This window comes from Megascapheus bottae, chromosome 14, assembly GCF_031878675.1.
Source record: "Megascapheus bottae isolate mThoBot1 chromosome 14, mThoBot2.hap1, whole genome shotgun sequence".
NCBI lineage: Eukaryota > Metazoa > Chordata > Mammalia > Rodentia > Geomyidae > Megascapheus > Megascapheus bottae.
The window spans coordinates 53355626-53374565 of NC_143522.1; the positions used below are offsets into that span (position 1 = coordinate 53355626).

An 18940-nucleotide genomic window follows, 5' to 3' on the forward strand; every position below is an offset into this window, starting at 1 on the left:
CCCCCAGGAGGCCGGCGGCGCCGGGCCAGCGGGGCAAAGGAGGGAGTCCGAGGAGAGGGCCCAGACTGAGAGCGGGGTCTCTGCGCCCCCCCCCGCCTACCCCTGCTCACTACCCACCACCCACACCTCCAGGCCTCTTCTGCTTGCGTGATTTCCCAGATCCAGCTTGGCCCCCTCCCCCTGGCACTGCCACAACCCTGACCCCTCGGAGGCAGGCGCTCAGGCGAGCCCACGCAGAGAGCAGGACGCTCAAGGATACTCAGCCATGCTGCACTCTGGCGATTTCCCACACCTACACACACACACTCAGGAACACAATCATGAGATGTGTGTAGACACAGCTTTACAGAAACTGCACCCCCACCGCACACATATTGTAGGATCTCTGGAAGGTATTGCCAGAAGAGGGATATGGGGCTCATTTAAACACTAAATCCCTTCCCGGTTCCCCAAGCCCCCACTCCCACTCCAGACACCCCTTCCTAACGGTGAGGGGGGGGCAGGCGCTGTCTGGCACTATGCTCCTTTCCCAGCTACAAGCCAGCATATTCATTCACACTTCTCCATCAACACCAATGCCTCCACCAATGCTCAGGCTTCTTGGCATCCTCAGAAGGCAGGCATACACTCATAGTAAAGGCAGACTCTCATACCCAGGCCACACAGCACATACTCAAGGGACACTCCTGCACCCTACATACTGACTCACTGTGTAGTGTTGATGGCTGTTGTAGTGCGTGAGTTGGAAAAATCCTTTACACCCTCAGAAGTGTAAGACACACCCTCCCACAGACATTGTCGCTCAGCAACTGTCCCTTGACTGGGGGACATCGGGATCCAGAGTTTTCTCCATATCCTGTATCCTCTCTAATGAGAAAGTCACCAAAGAAGGAAAAGTCTCTTCATCCCTATTTCTCTCGCCACTCTCCTGCCCCTTCCTCTACCTGGAGACTTGTGGGAAAGCGGGGGTGACCTGGGAAAGAGAAGGCCTGAGCAGGAACCCACCTACTTGCAGACAGCATCCGGAGGTGCCTGAGCCAAGGGGCTGTTCTCCAACAACATCGTGTGAAGCTGGAGACAAAACCCAAGAAGTTTGAGGACCGAGTGCTGGTGAGGGTGTAAGGGTTGAGAAGAGGAAGCAGGCGGTGAGAGCATCTGGGCTGTAGGGAGATGGACAGAAGAAATGGTGGCGGGGCAGGGGGGTCCCTGAGAAACCAAAGCTCAGGAGCAAGAGAAGAGAACTGAACTGGCTTGATGTCCAGGAGCTGAGGGTAGGGAAGGAGGTACTCAAACCAAAGCTAGGTACTCTTATCTGTACTTAAGAGGGGGCAAAAAGAGAGCAAGGGCACCAGAGCCTAGACAGCTGCCATGAGCTATTGCTACTCTCTTCTTCAGGCTCTGACCTCCTGGCGCCTTCACCTCTTCCCCTTTAAAGTTCCTGCCAAGGTGAGTTGGGCTGAGGAACAAGAGAACACTTGGCATGCTCTCTCTCATGCCCAGTGACCAAGCCCTTAGCGGCTAAGTCTCTCCATCTCTCCAGGTGGAGAGCTCCTTCAATGTCCTGGAGATCCGTGCCTTCAACACGCTCAGTCAGAACCAGGTGAGCACCCGGGCTCAGGCCTCTGTTGGGCCAGCTGAAGGAGAGAGCTGAAATCCAAGGCTGTCCAACTCCCTCTCCCCCAGATCCTGGTAGAAACCGAGCGTGGCCTGGTGAGCATGAGGCTGCCATCAGCTGAGAGTGTGGACCAGGTGACTCGACACGTGAGCTCTGCCCTCTCCAAGGTCTGCCCTGGCCCTGGGTGAGTGGCAAACTAGGAGTCTCCCAAAGGATTCAGCATCACGAAGACTCCTCTTTCCCCTGGGCACAAGAAGCATGTCTCCTGTTCTTTCCAGGAGACCTTCTAGTCCCCAGGAATAATAAGGAAAGGATTGAGAGTCCCTTTCCCCCTATCTCTGGGATGATCTGTTCATCTTCCAGGTGTTTGATCCGGCGTGGAAATGCAGACACCCCCGAGGGGCCCCGAGACACATCCCCCAACTCTGAAACTTCCACATCTACCACTCACAGTGTGTGTGGTGAGCAGGGGTAGACATAGGAAGGTGGGCCATTAACCACCCTGTCCGTGGAGGGAGGCGGCGGGGGGGGGGGGGGAGGGCTGTGCTGAGGATCCCACTGTTCCTGGACCTCAGGAGGTACATGGAACAACACGGACCAGGAGACTATCATATACCATGACCTCTACCACTCCTCGAACCCCAAGCCTATTCGCCATCCCTGTAGCCCTCATGAAGCCATCCTGCTCGCTCCACAGGTGGCTTCTCTGAGACCTATGCTGCCCTGTGTGACTACAATGGGCTGCACTGTCGGGAGGAGGTGCAATGGGTATGTTGGGGCAGGGAGGGAGGGACTGGCAGGGAGGAAGTGGCCCCAGAGGGAGGGGACAGAAAAGGAAAGGGAGAAGGTATGAACCTGTTCCACCTCTCCAAGGATGTAGACACAATCTACCATGCTGAGGATAACCGCGAGTTCAATCTTATGGATTTCAGCCACTTAGAGAGCCGGTAAACACACTCAGCAGATTCAGCTCTGAAATTCCCAGCCCAACCTGGCACTTTCCAATACCCCCTTCACAGTCCCACTCACAATCCCTTCTCTTACCTCCCCAACTTCCCACCTCATCCCACTGCCATATAGCATTCCCCTGCCCAATCAGCCCATCCCTAGCCTCTTACTTCCTGTCCCAGCCACGTGCATACCACTTTCTACCCCCTTCGTTGTCCCCACAGAGACTTGGCCCTAATGGTAGCAGCCCTGGCCTACAACCAATGGTTCACCAAACTTTACTGCAAAGACCTGCGGCTGGTAAGAGCTAGGAGGGTTGGGGAAGGGCAGAGGCGTGTCCTCCTTGGCTCCTGATCACAGGACTCCTCTGTCCTCAGGGCTCAGAAGTGCTAGAACAGGTGCTACATACTCTGAGCAAATCTGGGAGCCTCGAAGAGCTGGTGCTGGAAAATGCTGGGCTTAAGACGTGAGGCCAGTCTCCTCTGTGGGCAATGGCTCCCCTTCATGTATCCTGAGGCTTCTAGAACTTCAGAGCATGCTATGGGTCCCCGGATTTACTCATCTAGCACCTCTCTTTCAGAGAGGAGGCTGGCGTCCAAGGAGGGCATAAAGCAAGCCAGTAGTTAGACCTCAGCCTCACAATGGCCTTTGTCCATTACACTTGGTGCCCCAGCTCCTCTTCCCATCAACTACGTAGGGTGGGCTGCTCCAGACCTGAAAACTCAGCGCGGGGCTTTGTGTCTGCACACCTTCCTCAGGTGTGGAACACCCCAGGTACTCCAGAAGTGACCAGGTCCCTGGCAGTCCCTGAGCTGCTCCCCCCCTGTGGGGGCCTCTGGCCAGGCAGGCAGGCAGAAAAGGAAGGGAAGGCCAGGGGATGGGACTTGAGGCTTAGCTCAGGACACATCCTTCCTTCCCTTCCCTGAAGGGACTTTGTCCAGAAGCTGGCCGGGGTGTTTGGGGAGAACGGGAGCTGTGTGCTGCATGCCCTCACTCTGTCCCACAACCCCATCGAGGACAAGGGTGAGCCCTAGCCCTGAATCCTATCCCCATTGCAATGCAGACCCCTGGCCTAGCCCAGAACCCAGTCCAGGACCTGAGCAAGAACCTTGGGCGCCTCTCCCCCAGCACCTCCATCCTCTACCCCAGGCCTGCACCCCCACTTGAACCCTCACCTTATTGGGCACCACCTGTCGCCACTGCAGCCGCTCACTGGCCTGTTCTCCCTCCACTCCTCAGGTTTTCTCAGTCTGAGCCAGCAGCTCCTCTGCTTCCCTACTGGCCTCACCAAGCTGTGCCTGGCCAAGACTGCCATTTCCCCTCGAGGTACTCAAACCAGCACCCCTGACATGACCCTCCCCTGCTGCTGCCTGTGATATTGTACCCCAGAGGTCCACCCCCACACTCACCGTCCAGAAGTCAAGGGAAGAAGGGAGCAGGCAAGAGGCATGTACTGCAGGGAAGAGGTGGGAAGGGGGGCTATCCCAGCCCAGTGCCCGCTGTGCTTAGGGCTCCAGGCACTGGGCCAAACCTTCGGAGCCAACCCAGCGTTTGCCAGCTCCCTTCGATACCTGGACCTGAGCAAGAACCCAGGGCTGCTTGCCACCGACGAGGCCAATGTGAGTCCATGGACTGTATAGTCTCCGTTCCTATCAAAGCACCTTTAGGATTCAAGCCCTGGGAGTGTGGAGACTCTGTCATCCCTTCTTCTGGCAGACAGACTGTCTGTGCTTTCTTCCCCAGGCCCTCTACAGTTTCCTGGCCCAGCCCAATGCCTTGGTGCATCTGGACCTATCGGGGACTGACTGTGCCGTTGACTTGGTGAGGGATTGATGTTGGCGGGAGCCAGACTGAAATTTGAGGAGGTTGGGATGGGCTGTCTCACTCTCCTGCCCTAAGTATACAGGGAAAGAAAAATTGTGGGATGGGTGTAGGTTCAGCCACAATAGCTCCTGCCTATATGAGTTCATACTTCCTCCAGACACAAGGGTGTTAAAGCTAGCCCTCAGTGCATCTCACTGAGCACAGCACTGTACCCACAAGTGAGAAAGGATATTTCCCCCAAGCCAGAGCAAAGATGCCTTGGGAAGCCAGTAGTAGCTGTGTCTTATAGCCACACTGCCTCTGAGCCACACGTGTGGCAGCCAGGAAGAGGGTCGACTCCCCTTCCACTGAGGCTTTTATGGGCTGCATGGGCATCCAGCATGTGGCTCTCAGGGAGGGGAAGAGGCAGCAGCTTGATGGAGGAGGAGAGGGCATGTGGACCCCCGCCTGCCCAGCCCCTCTGAGACCCACCACATCTCCATCCACAGCTCCTGGGTGCCCTACTCCACGGCTGCTGCTCCCACCTCACCTACCTCAACCTGGCTCGCAACAGCTGCTCTCACAGGTGGGGCAGGCAGGGCAGGGAGGGAGGGAGCACGTGGTGGCCTTTCCCCTCCCTTTCTGACCTCAGGGGTCTCCACAGGAAAGGCCGGGAGGCCCCACCGGCCTTCAAGCAGTTCTTCAGCAGCGCCTACACCTTGAGCCACGTCAGCCTGTCCTCTACGAGGCTGCCCCTGGAGGCCCTCAGGTCGGGTGGGTGCAGGGTTGGGGGTGCCCATGGGAGCTGAAGGAGCAGGGGGGAGAAATAAAGATGTGCCTCCTGGCTGTCCCACAGGGCGCTGCTTCAGGGCCTCTCCCTCAACAGTCACCTCAGCGATCTGCACCTTGACCTCAGCAGCTGTGAGGTGAGCCTGGGCACGCTGCTGGCCCCCACGCCGATTCCCCCAGTGTTCATCTCTCCAAGCTCAGTTGGCACTGGCTTCACCTCCCCTCTCTGCTACCACCCTGCACCTCTCCAATCCCACCACAACTCTACTTTCTCTCTCAGACTGGTCAAGGACCCTCTCTTTAGTGGCCATTCATTTTTAGACTCCAGGAGCTCTGCCCCTATCATTAGATGTGAGATACTAAGCTTTACCAGCAGAGGGCAGGAGCAAGCTGTCTTACGAGCAGCAACCTTTCTAGCTGAAGCTGGGGCGATTGTCCTGGGGAAAGATGCACTGTGGAGAAAGGGCCTCTCTGACTTCACAGCCAAAACTTGGCATGACCTTGAGATCTAGGGTGACTACATCTGTCTCTGAGGGTTAAAATTGCCCAACCACCTCCCTCATTTACCCTACTCCTTTTCCCACCCCTCCTTGTCCTTGCAGCTTCGCTCAGCAGGAGCCCAGGCCTTGCAGGAGCAGCTGGGGACTGTCACTTGTGTGGGCAGCCTAGATCTATCTGATAATGGTGAGTCAGGATGGCTCTTTGAACATGGGGAAGAAGCCCTGAGGAGATTGTGTCAAGTCCCAGGCCTCGAGGCCAGGATATTCCCATTTCCTGACCAGGGTTCGACTCAGACCTCCTGACACTGGTGCCTGCACTTGGCAAGAACAAGTCCCTCAAGCACCTGTTTCTGGGCAAGAACTTCAATGTCAAGGCCAAGTGAGCACCGTCCCCACCCTCATGCCTTCACAGACCCTCATCCTACCATTCACCCGTCCTCTTGGCTCACTGTCTTGCCTCTGGCCACCTCTCCAATAGCATGACCGCAAACCTCTCCCCTCCCGCTCTAAGCCCCAACTCCCCACAGGACCCTGGAGGAGATCCTCCACAAGCTGGTGCAAATGATCCAGGAAGAGGATTGTGTGAGTGACCTGGCCTAGGAGAGGACCAGCAGGGAGGGCACTGTGGGGACTGGACCCAACCCCCACTCTCCCACTCAGTCCCTGCAGTCACTGTCAGTGGCAGACTCCCGGCTGAAGCTCCGCACCAGCATCCTCATCAATGCCCTGGGCAGCAACACTTGCCTGGCCAAGGTGGATCTGAGTGGCAATGGCATGGAGGACATCGGGGCAAAGATGCTGTCTAAGGCCCTGCAGATAAATTCCTCGCTCAGGTGAGAGCACATGGAGCCTCTGACCCAGAGCCCCATACACACACACACACACACACACACACACACACACACACACACACACACACACACACACACACACACACACACACATTCTCCTCGCTTTCTTCCATGCCCTGTGCCTCTCCTTTTTGGAAGTCATCCTCATCGTTCAGGAAAGAAGGGTCTCTGAAAGGACTGTACCCCTGACCCTCACCTTCCCCCACCCTCCAGAACTATCCTGTGGGACCGGAACAACACGTCTGCCCTGGGCTTCCTGGACATCGCCAGGGCTCTGGAGAGGTGAGTGGACCAAGGCCTGCCCTAGTCCAGCCCCCAGCCTGCTGATGTCAAGGTCAGGCCTGAACCGCTCCATGTCCCTCGCACACCCTTGACCTATGTGCACAGAAATGTAAAGAATAGCCGTGGAAAAGGGAACTGGTGAGCAAGGACTAGGTTTCTGCCTTATCTGTTCCCCACCTATGTCCCCTACCACAGCAATCACACACTGCGCTTCATGTCCTTCCCGGTGAGCGACATCTCCCAGGCCTACCGCAGCGCCCCTGAGCGCACCGAGGATGTCTGGCAGAAGGTAGAGGTGCTGTCGGGAGCAGGGAGGGGTGACAAGGGGCAGAGGACAGCCCACATCCCCAGCCCTCCCCACCCCCCACTCCACCGTCCCCAGATCCAGTGGTGCCTGGTGAGAAACAACCACTCCCAGACATGTCCCCAGGAGCAGGCCTTCAGGCTGCAGCAGGGCCTTGTGACCAGCAGCGCCGAGCAAGTAAACGTTTCCCTCTGGGACACACAGGGTGTGCATGGGGCATGCATGTGGTAAAGCCCAGGTAAAACATGACAGCATGAAAAGGCATATGTAGTGCCCGTCACTGGATGGAGTAGGTGGGAGAGCAAAAAGACACTCAGAATATAGGGCCCAAATCCATTGTGGGCCAACAGCAGGTAGCCCCCAGACAAGGGCTGCACGGGACTTGGAGAGCTTGGCTGGTCACCCATGGAGAGAGACCAAGTGATCCTGAGACCTCACCACCATCACCACTGGCAATGCTGGCACCAGAATCCTAGCCCAAGGGCTCCATCCTGGGAGCCCTGACACTCTTGCCATTGTGCTCCAGATGCTGCAGCGGCTGTGTGGGCGAGTGCAGGAGGAGGTGCGAGCCCTGAGGCTGTGCCCATTGGAGCCTGTACAGGATGAGCTGCTCTATGCTCGGGACCTCATCAAGGATGCCAAAAACTCCCGGGCGGTGAGCATTCCACAGCTCTGCCCTTCCCTGACAGCCTGCAGAACTCAAGAAGGCCCCATAAGCTAACTCAGGAGAATGCAGGCGGTGTCCCATGCATGCATCCTTCTAAATCAGCCACCTAGGAGGCCCAGATTCTGGCCTCTGAAGTTAACCCTTTCCTTCTCCAGCTGTTTCCCAGCCTCTATGAGCTGGGACATGTGCTGGCCAACGATGGGCCTGTTCGACAGAGGCTTGAGTCAGTAGCCAGTGAGGTGTCCAAGGCTGTGGACAAAGAGCTGCAGGCAAGTTCTGGGGGAGGGAGGAGGCCATGACGGAAGTCCAATATTGATGGAAGTCCTAAGCCAAGGGCTGAAGTCAGAGCAGGGAGATTATCGGGGAGGGGCAAGAAGAATATGCATAGAGCTGAGACCCCTCAGAGTTCCCCATGTCAGGGTGCTACAAAAACACTTATAGTTCTTCAACCTTGAACCCTGATCTTTAACCTCCCTCCCACCTCTGGATTCTGATCCTTGGACGGATATGATAGCGTAGACCGAGCAGTGACGAAGCAGTAGAGAAGCTTGACCTGAGATCCCTCAGTTTCACCACGAGGGGGGCAGGGGCAGGGACTGGACTAGTCAGGCTGAAGTCTTTTCTGTTATGGTGCAGTCCTGACCCTGTCCCTCCTAGATCTCTGCCTCCCTCTCCCCACTCCAAACTAGGTGATCCTGGAGTCCATGGTCAGCCTAACACAGGAGTTATGCCCTGTGGCCATGCGGGTGGCCGAGGGGCACAATAAGATGCTGAGCAATGTGGCAGAGCGCGTCACTGTGCCCCGGAACTTTATCCGGGGGGCACTGCTGGAGCAGGCTGGACAAGACATCCAGAACAAGCTGGAGTGAGTCGGAGGATGGGGCTGGGGCTGCATTTGTCCCAGAGCACTTAGACTGGGGAGCCATCAGCAATGAATAATACATGGATAACTTCCATTACAGGGGTAACGCTTGATCCCATGCAGCCTTACCATTTAGGATCTGACTGCTCTTTGCCCTAAAAACCTAAGTTTAAGTTTTATTGCAGAAATGAGGGTAGGACACAAATAGGCATACACATACATGCCCCACACATACACTAGACTATGGGCAACGAGAAAGTAATATGAGCCAAGTATAGAGATGTGCTCTTTTCCTTGCCCCCTCCCCGGGTTTATTCATTCTGGGCTGAGTGCTACCACTTACCAAAGCAAAAGGAATTTAGTGCACATGTCAGGATGAAACAGCCAGGCTTGAGCCTGGTTCCTATCCTTAAAACCAGACCAGCTGGCTCATTCTTGGGCATCTGAGAACAGAAGGGCTGAAGCACACAACCCTGGCAGGGGTGGCTAAGCAGCTCCACTTTTGCCTACAGTGAGGTGAAGCTGTCAGTTGTCACCTACTTGACCAACTCCATAGTGGATGAGATCCTGCAGGAGCTGTACCACTCCCACAAGAGCCTGGTAAGGCCTGTGCGCCCAGGGAGACTCAGGCATGTCCTCCACACCAGATCAGCCCTCTCCCCTGAACCATGCTCACGCACTCTCTCTCTCACGGCCCTGGAATGTGAGCAGACTCCTTAGAATTCTATTCACATCGGTCCTGCCCCAGGCCCGGCACCTGACCCAGTTAAGGACACTGTCAGATCCACCAGCAGCAGGACCTGGGCAAGGACAGGATCTGACTTCCCGAGGCCGAGGCCGGAACCACGACCCTGAGGAGACCACAGACGATGAACTCGGGACCAACATCGTGAGCCCCCAGCACTCCCACTCCCCTCTTTAACCCGGGCCCTGTCCCTGAACTCGTACAACACTGTCCCATTTCTCCAGACTCTTCTGTTTACCCCACTTCGCTTGACCTCCTTCAGCCCCAGTCCAGGCCAGCCATTTCCCTAGTCCCAACACTCAGCCGTTGAAGGAGAGACAGGATGGACTTTAAGGAACAGGCCATGATCCTTGGTGAGGGGTGAGAGACTCCAGATGAGGTTTTCTGTGTGAGCCCTGGCCCTACACTTTGTCTCCACTTCTGCAGGACACCATGGCTATCAAAAAGCAGAAGCGCTGCAGAAAGATCCGGCCAGTGTCTACTTTCATCAGTGAGTCCCCAGCCTCCCTTGTTTATGTGCTCCAGCCACACTTTCCCTGTTCTTTTTTTTTTTTTAACTGTCTTTTTTTTTTCTCTGCTTCCCCATCCTGCTTTTTCTTTTCTTTTCTTTTCTTTTAAATTCCTCCTGCTAGTCCCGCTAATGCTATTGTGCCTACAGGTGGGAGCCCTCAGGACATGGAAAGCCAACTGGGAAACCTGGGAATCCCTCCTGGCTGGTTCTCAGGACTTGGGGGCAGCCAGGCTACAGCTGGTGGCTCCTGGGAAGGCCTATCTGAACTGCCCACTCATGGTTATAAGCTAAGGCATCAAACACAAGGGCGGCCCCGACCTCCCAGGACCACCCCCCCAGGACCTGGTCGGCCCAGCGTGAGTCCCAGAGGCCTTGCATGAGAACCAACTTTCCTTAGCAATGAAACTAGGGGTTCTAGTGTTAGGACCCAAATGCCCAACACATTAGCTTCAGTAAATTGATAAGATGCCAGGCAAGCCATCAAACAGTTAAAGGATTATCCAGTTGGGACCAGAGCCAGACCTTATTAGAAATAAGAAGTTTCTGTCTAGTCAGACTTGGTATAGTTGTAATCCCAGCTACTCTGGAGGCCAGGCCGAAGCAGGAGAGGATTGCATAATCCATGAATTCAAGACCAGTGAGACCTGCCCCTCTCCCCCATCTCCAAGGAAGGAAAGAAAGGAGAGGGGAAGGAAGGGATGGGGAGAGAGAGGGAGGAAGGAAGAGAGAGAGGGAGGGAGGAGGAAAGGAAGGAAAGGAAGGGGGGAGTGAGGAAGGAAAAGAAGGAGGGAGGAAAGGGATCTCTGCCACACAGAGACTTATATTTGGACTTCAACTCAGAGCCTCATACCCTCACCCAGCTTTTTCCACTCATGGCTAACACTACCATTTGAGCCATACTTCTGCTTCTGGCTCTGGTTACTTGGATATAAGACTCTCAGAATTATCTGTCCAAGCCAGTGCAATGACTCACTCCTGTAATCCTAGCTACTCAGGAGCCTGAGATCTGAGACTCAAGGTTCAAATCCAGCCTCGGCACAAAAGGACCTGAGATTCTTATCTATAGTTAACCTCTGGAAAATAGGAAGTGGGGCTTGGCTTGAGTGTAGGATGGTAGCCTTGAGCTAAAGAGTTCAGGGATAATGCCCAGGCCTAGGGCTATGGTGGTACCCTTGAGTTGAAGAGCTCAGTGACAGCTAGGCCAAGTTCTAGCCCCATAACCCCCCCCCCAAAAAATTATCTGTTCAGGCTGACTTGGATCCAGATTCTCAGATTTTAGCCTCCTGAGTAACTAAGATTATAGATGTGAGCCACCAGCGCGCCACTGGCAGTGACTTTCTGACTGGGGTGAAGGGGCACTCCAAGTGCTACAAGCTTAGTGAATGCCCTGTTGAAGTCTAAATTTTAAGTACAAAAGATAAAGCCCTCAGATAAGAAGTCATGGGACCTCCTTCCCAGCAGGTCCCAGCATCTGGGACTCATCAGGAGAACGGGATGGCCACCCGCCTGGATGAGGGGCTGGAGGACTTCTTCAGCCGAAGAGTCATGGATGAAAGTTCTAGGTATGACACCTGAACATGTTGCCATTTTCAAAATGCTCCAAGGCCCTATAAAGGGCTCCTGTGTTCCCCTGCCTCCTATGAAATCTCTGACAAGTGTCCCCAACTCAGTGTCTCTGGGACATTTCCCCATGTTCCTTGCTCATCCCTTATCTCCTATGGCTTCTGAGTCTCTTAGAATGGCTGGATAAGATGAACCACTGGAGTGGGATGGTGGAAACAGAGCAGGGTGCCAGGCTCTGGGGTAGAGGCCCTGAGGAGAGTAGTCTTCCTCAGTGCCCTGCCCCGACTCCCAAGGCCTATTATGGAAGAGCTGGGTCACTTGGAGGAACTGGGGGGAAAAAAAATGGTGGTAGGAGTGGAGAGATTACCTGGAAAGATAGACTCCATCTTGGGGAAAGAAGACGGGGAAATAGGAAAACCACCTGCTCTGATAATCAAGCAGAAAGGACTACATACAGTGAGATGAGAGTAAAAAGGATGTTGGTTAGGCACAGATCCACACAGGAAACCCTCTCCCCTCCACACACACACACACACACACACACACACACACACACACACACACACACACACACACATCAGATCATGCTTCTGCCATTTATCACTAATTCTCCCCTACCCTGCCCAGCTACCCTCGGACTCTGAGGACCATGCGGCCAGGCCTCTCAGAGCCACCACTGCCTCCACTCCAGAAGAAGAGACGTCGTGGCCTGTTTCACTTCCGCCGACCACGGAGCTTCAAAGGCGACAGAGGGCCAGGATCCCCTACGGCAGGACTTCTCCTCCCTCCACCCCCACCCCCACCCCCAACTCAGGAGAGCCCTCCCAGCCCAGATCCCCCAAGCCTTGGCAATAACTCCTCTCCCTGCTGGACCCCAGAGGAAGAGAGCAACCTCCTTCCCGGCTTTGGAGGCAGCAGGGGGCCTTCCTTCCGGAGGAAGATGGTAAGTGAGGCAGAGGATCCTGCATCCACCCCTTCTCCAGTCCCACATAAGGCCCAGCCTAACCTTGACAGGAAAATCCTAGAGCCTAGCATTCTGGGGAATCTTGGTGGTTTTAATTATCCTCTTTTGGAAAACCTGTGGTCCAGAGCACACTGGGAATGCTGCATGCAAACAGAACATCAGAGGGGTCTAAACTGGATATCCCCAGAAGGGGCTCCATGGGGGCACAAGTCCTCCCCACGACTCAATTGCTGCCTGTGCAGTCCGTTTTCAATCGAGAACTACTTGTAAACTAGACACCTTGTTGTAGGCCACTGAGGGGACTGAGCCCGGGGAAGGGGGCCCAGCCCCTGGGACAGCACAGCAGCCAAGACTACATGGTGTTGCTCTTCCTGGCTTAGGAAGAGCTAAAGGTTGGAGCTTCGATGGAAAAAGAGAGGTGAGGAGAGTCTGGGTGGGCAAACTGAAGTCCTGTGAGAGTCTATCCAACAACTTCTTCCTGCTTCTTTATCCCTGGTGCTCAGTGGAGAAAGCAGCCTGCTTTGGCACTAGAAGTTGTTAGCTGCCATCTGTTCTACCACATACTTGCTATGGAATCAGAACCAGCTACTTACTGTCCTGGAGCATATAAAATGCCATAAAATGCCTCCAGTGCTATGTTTAGCAACTTTTGGTGACTTGATTACAACCATTACCATTTGCCTTTTACTTCATCCATGTGCTACCTGAATTATTATTTACATAAATTTTTATTTAAATTTGCTCATCCTTTGAAAGTTATCATGAGCCTAAAATCACAGGTTTCTTGTAAGCAACATTTTTTTTCCACTACAAGTAAAATATACAAATGCCTTCCTGTGATGAAGCTAAGATCTGAGGATCTCAATCCAAATGCAGCCAAGGCAGAAAAGTCAGTGAGACATTTGTCTCTAAACATTTAAAAAAGTTAAATGAAGGGGCCGGGAGTTTGGCTTAGTGGTTAAAGTGCTTGCCTAGCATGCATGAAGACCCAGGTTCGATTCCTCGGTACCACATACATAGAAAAAACCCAGAAGTGGTGCTGAGGCTCAAGTGGTAGAGCTCTAGCCTTGAGAAAGTCCAAGGACAGCGCTCAGGCCCTGAGCTCAAGCCCAGGACTGGCAAAAAAAAAAAAAAAGTAAAATGAAGCCAGGTGCCAGTGGCTCATGCCTGTAATCCTAACTACTCAGGAGGCTGAGATCATGGTTCAAAGCCAGCCTGGACAGGAACATTAATGAGTCGCTTATCAATAATTAAAGCTTTTTTTTTTTTCAGATTTTTTTCTTTTTTTTCTTTTTTTTTTTTGCCAGTCCTGGGGCTTGAACTCAGGGCCTAAGCACTGTCCTTGGGCTTTCTTAAGGGTAGAGCTCTACCACTTGATCCACAGCACGACTTCTGGCTTGTCTGTATATGTGGTACTGAGGAACCGAACCTGGGTCTTCATGCATGCTAGGCAAGCACTCTACCACTAGGCTAACCTCCCAGTCCCCAAACAGTTGTTTTTTGTTTTTTGGGGTTTTTTTGTTGTTGTTGTTGTTGTTGTTGTTGCCCTGGGCTTAAGCTCAGGGCCTGAGCACTGTCCTTGGATTTTTCTCAAGGCTAGAGCTCTACCACTTGAGCCTCAGCACCACTTTCGGCTTTTTCTAAGTATGTGGTACCAAGGAATCGAACCCGGGTGGGTCTTCGTGCATGCTAGGCAAGCACTCTACCACTAGGCCAAACTCCTGGCCCCTGTTTTTTGTTTTTTTAAGGGGGGAAAAAAAGCCAGAAGTGGAGCTGTGTTCCAAATTATACAGTGCTAACATAAAAGCTCAGAGATAGCAGCCGAATATGGTGGCTCACACCTGTAATCTTAGCTACTCAGGAGGCTGAGACCTGAGGATCCAAGGTTCAAAGCCAACCTGGGCATGAAAGTCTATGAGACTCTTATCTCCAATTAACTACCAGAAAACCAGAAGTGGCACTGTGGCTCAAGTGGTAGATCGATAACCTTGAGCTGAAGAGCTCAGGGACAACACCCAGGCCCAGAGTTCAAGTCCCACAACCAACAAAAAAATAAAAAATAAAAGCTCAGAGATAGCACCCAAGCACCTGAGTTCAAGTCCCAAGGCATCAGGAGGAGGAGATTTGGTTCAAGTGGTAAAACACCATACTTGAACACAAAGCTAAGAAACAGTGCTCAGGTCCTTAGTTCAAGCTCCAGTACTAGCACATATACATATAATTAAGATAGCCGTATGTTCACGTGTGTAAGTTATTTCTTTTACCTGTGTGGTGGTATAGATGCCACTCCTTGGAAAGCATAATCCTAGAATCTAGGAGCTAGTTACATGCCACTGACACAAGCTGCTAAATAAAAAGCCCTTGTCAGCTGCAGAACCCCATGGAGGGGACTTTTCTCATGATCTGACAGCCATCCTTTCAGGGCGCAGGCCCAGACCTGGAGGACAGCGCCCAGGCTTGGCAGAAACGGCGCTCTTCAGATGATGCAGGTGAGAATGAACCTTTGGCCCCTCTTTCATGGATCTCTCTTAATTATGCGTTTCCTTTTTTCCCTCCATTTTCACATCCCCTTCCTCCACTCCAGGGCCCGGAGCCTGGAAACCCCCTCCGCCACCCCAGAGCACCAAACCAAGCTTCAGCGCCATGCGCCGAGCAGAGGCCACATGGCACATAGGTATGGAAACCTCTTCTCAGGCAGCAGCATTCAAGGTTCACGTATACCCATGTTCCCAAAGAAACAGAAGCCATAGTCCTTGCCTTGGGGAAGTTACAGCCAAGATGTTGTTGTAAGAAGCTAACATGATAATGTTTACGGATATTTACAAAGTGACCTATTCTCAGTACCGAAACTGTGTTTTGTGATTGGTTCTGGTGAATTCCCTAAGATAGGTGTCACCTCTGCTCACTGTCAGCACAGTGAATCAAGGCCTTCCCTCTGTGGAGAAAGCCTAATTCTGCACCCTAGCTCAAAAGAGGTGAGGCAATTCCATCTACCAGTAAGTGCCAGAAATGTCAGGTCTGCTGCAAATTCCCCAGCTTTGTGCAAACAGAAAGATGCCCTAAAGGAGAGAAGCCTGAGTATTAATCCTGCTTAGCAACCCAGAACCTTAAACAAGCCACTTTCTGGTTTCATGACTAGAGAGGAGTAATGGAAGGAGGGATTATTCCAGGTCTGGAAACTGTCCTCCTGATGGGCTCAGAGTACCTTCTGATGAAGCCACTACAGAAACTCGAGTCCATTCAAGTTCCCAATAGCCTGCAATAGGACTCCCAACAGAGTCTGACCGGGACAAAATCTCCCTGCAAAACACACACACTCTTAGTCCGAAACAGATCTGGCTTGGATCATCTACTGCCCGTTGTCCTGTCCTGCTCCATCCAACCTTCGCACCTCTCTCCCCTTCCCAGTGCAGTCAGCTGACTTGAGGCATAGTAGTACCTAATAGTGTGTATCCCATCCTCTGAAGCCAGCCTGGCATGGGTGGGGGGCATCTTTGCTGATTTCACTTTGAGTGCTCCATTGACACCAGAGATACAGACTCAGCCAATATCTTTCCCACTATTCTACCCTTTTGCCCATGTTGCTTAAAGCCACAGGGCTGAGGAACAAGCATTCCAGGGCACCTCTCCTTGAGGCTCCCATTATCTAAATCAGACTGGCAGATGACGCAGTGCCCAGCTGCAGCCTTGGCAGAGCCCTGGGACACTGCAGCCATGGATGGGCAACCATGCCCATGGACCCAAAAGGCCCCTGCCCTGGCTCTGCCCCAACAGGAAAAAGCCTGCTCTGCAGGAAGGACAGTAGGACAGAAGTGACAAACTTAGGGTGACCCCACAAACCCAGGAATAGGAACTATGGAAGTAGAAGAAGACATAGAGGGTAATTGTGGAAGCAGATGGACTGGGGCGGGGACTCCTGGCCCATAGAGAATCATGGGAGGAGGATCCGGGGAGGGTTCTGCCATAATGCCTTTTCCTCTAGCTTCTCTTGTCTCCTGTCCCCTAGCTGAAGAGAGTGCCCCCAACCACAGCTGCCAGAGCCCTAGCCCAGCCTCCCAAGATGGAGAGGAGGAAAAGGAGAGGGCCTTATTCCCCGAGAGGACAGTTCCAGCTAGAAATGCCAAGGTGAAGGCAAGAAGGTGGGGGAGGGTATGCTTTGAAGAGCAAGAGACTAACTGATCCAGCCTCTTCCTTCCTCTGCCAGCTGCAAGACCCCCCTTTAGCTCCACGACCCCCCAAGCCAGTGGCTGTACCCCGGGGTCGGAAGCCCCCCCAGATGCCAGGAAGCAGGGAGGAGGCTGAGGCTGGCAGTGTCACCCTGGGAGTCAATAAGCCCCGGCTGAGACTGGGTTCACAAGACCAAGAGGAGCCAGATGTGCAAGGTCTGCCATTCTGGCTGAGCGGGGGACTGGGGGAACCTCTGGTCCCTTGCTGGTACGTCACATCCGGTCCCCTTCTAAAGCACGAAATGGGTGACAGCCAGAGTCATAGCCTGGGTGAACGGCCCAGCCTGTGTGTCTCTCTCGTATGCTAGATTTGCTATGGCTCTTATTTCAGGACCCCCTGATCCAGGCCGCCGGACAGCCCCCCTGAAGCCCAAGAGGACACGTCGGGCACAGTCCTGCGACAAACTGGAGCCTGATAGAAGACGGCCCCCTGACCTCGCAGGTGCCAGTGGTGAGAGGGTGGGTTCTCTTTCCCACTGACCTAGCGTGGTGCCCCTGAAACCCCAACACTGGGTGGCTGCTTCTTTCTGCCCAGGAAACAGGGTTCCCTGGACTTGTCTCCAACAGGAGCCAGTGAGCCAGGAACAGACTGACATTACGGAACACCCTCCCCAGCCTTCTGCGACATGTGCCTCACAAGGACTCAGACCCCCATCCACCCCTGCTCCCCCAATCCCCAGCCAGCCCCTGCCCTACACGGCAGCATGGCAGGACTAGGCCCAGAGAGCAGGATGGGGGACTGGAAGGGAAGGAGCCCCTGGAAAGAGAAAGACTCTCAATGCTTGCCTCTAAGCTGTGCTCTGCAGACAGCTTCCGGGCTGGGCCTGGCCCCTCCCCCGGGAGGGTCTATCTCTGGTCCTCTATGCCCAGGGGCATCCTCCCCATTTGTACAGAATAAAAAAAACAAAATCACTGTCTGCCTCAAGTCTCTGCTGTCTTCTCCAAACACTGCCACCAGCCCACCAACACCTGCTCCCGTCTTAGGCTCCTAGGGCTTGACCACAGTGGGGATTCGAGGGGCACACACCTCAGGGATAGAGATGGGGTTCCAAGAGGGGAAGGAGGAGGACCAGAGAACTGCTGACAGAGGCCCCCCGTCTAGGGTGGAGGTTATATGCAGTCAGGGTTACACAAGGGACTGAAATGACAGAAATCAACACAGTGTGTGTCCAGCGTATGGGGGGTGGGGGGAGTGATGAGATTGGAAGACTAGTACACAGAGAAGGGACTGGGGAGCAGTACATGTACACACTCATACACGTGTTCACCTATGATGCTATATGTTGGGTCATCCCTGGAGGCCATCAGTCTCGGAGTGGGTTAGAAGTGTGCACATCTCTAGCTTGGGAAGATCAATGGTTAAATTAATCATTTTCCTTGGTATCCTAGCAAATACGAACCTGGCTTTCTTTTCTTTCTTTTTTGTTGGTCATGGGGCTTGAACTCTGGGCCCTGGGCGCTGTCCCTGAGCTCTTCAGCTCAAGGCTATCACCCTACCATTGAGCCACAGCCCCACTTCTGGTTTTCTAGTGATGAATTGGAGATAAGAGTCTCTCATACTTTAGTGCCTGGCTGGCTTTGAACTGCAATCCTCAGATCTCAGCCACCTGAGTAGCTAGGATTACAGCCATTGCACCCAGCTTAACCTGGCTTTCAAAGCCTGATCAGGGCTCTTCCTTCTGAGAGACTTTTCCTGATGCCTTCCCCACTCATCGCACTGTGCCCCCCACTGTGCCTTAAGCAGATCCATCATTTTGCATTTGTCATACTTACCCCCATTTTTGTAATGGCTTGTGTGTCTGTGTGTGAGTTTCTATCTCCTATGCACCTACCTCCCTCAAGGGCAGAGATGGTATATTAATCATGTGGCTAAGCCCTTGGCCTAATGCCTGGCACCTAGGAGATGGTTAAGTAATTATTCCTACCTTTATAAATGAGTGACTTATGGCATGAAGAATGAAGATGTCCTGGTGAATGTTTCTATGTACTCATCCAGATGACCAGGTGCCCAGATATCTTCACTTGTGGCTTATAGGCAATTGCTCACTTCCCCTCGTCTCATCAGGAATGACTAATGTCTGTTTCCTTAAGATCTGTGCCTGGCACAGCTCCTCCCACCAGGATGTGACCATATGGGTGGAATCTCTGGGGGAGGCGGAGTTGGTACATTGTGGCCCTAGGAAGATGCCTTGGCAATCCGCTTCAGCACATCTCCCCCCGCCCCCAACCATGTAGCCCCATCCTCTGGCTGTGTGATGGGAATGTGAATCTGTGTAGCCTCAGCAATTGTGTGATTTGCCGTATCTCCTT

At 53.6% G+C, this 18940-nt stretch overlaps 1 protein-coding gene across 1 annotated transcript; it reads left to right on the forward strand.

Annotated features, from left to right (window-relative positions):
- The first annotated feature begins 721 nt into the window (after positions 1–721).
- Carmil3 (capping protein regulator and myosin 1 linker 3) lies at positions 722–17515 on the forward strand. Its single transcript, XM_090344176.1, has 40 exons — positions 722–737; positions 1016–1110; positions 1396–1446; positions 1541–1600; positions 1684–1799; positions 1979–2076; positions 2313–2383; positions 2489–2562; positions 2788–2863; positions 2941–3029; positions 3492–3586; positions 3803–3889; positions 4073–4182; positions 4307–4384; positions 4876–4952; positions 5031–5135; positions 5223–5292; positions 5758–5839; positions 5938–6034; positions 6183–6237; positions 6316–6488; positions 6720–6788; positions 6984–7077; positions 7171–7269; positions 7619–7747; positions 7915–8028; positions 8449–8624; positions 9134–9221; positions 9370–9510; positions 9793–9856; positions 10025–10233; positions 11339–11439; positions 12068–12383; positions 12694–12822; positions 14827–14893; positions 14989–15078; positions 16411–16529; positions 16609–16786; positions 16962–17072; positions 17166–17515. Exons 1-40 carry the CDS (start codon positions 722–724, stop codon positions 17345–17347), a joined length of 4251 nt encoding a protein of 1416 aa, XP_090200302.1. The 3' UTR covers positions 17348–17515.
- Positions 17516–18940: the final 1425 nt, after the last annotated feature.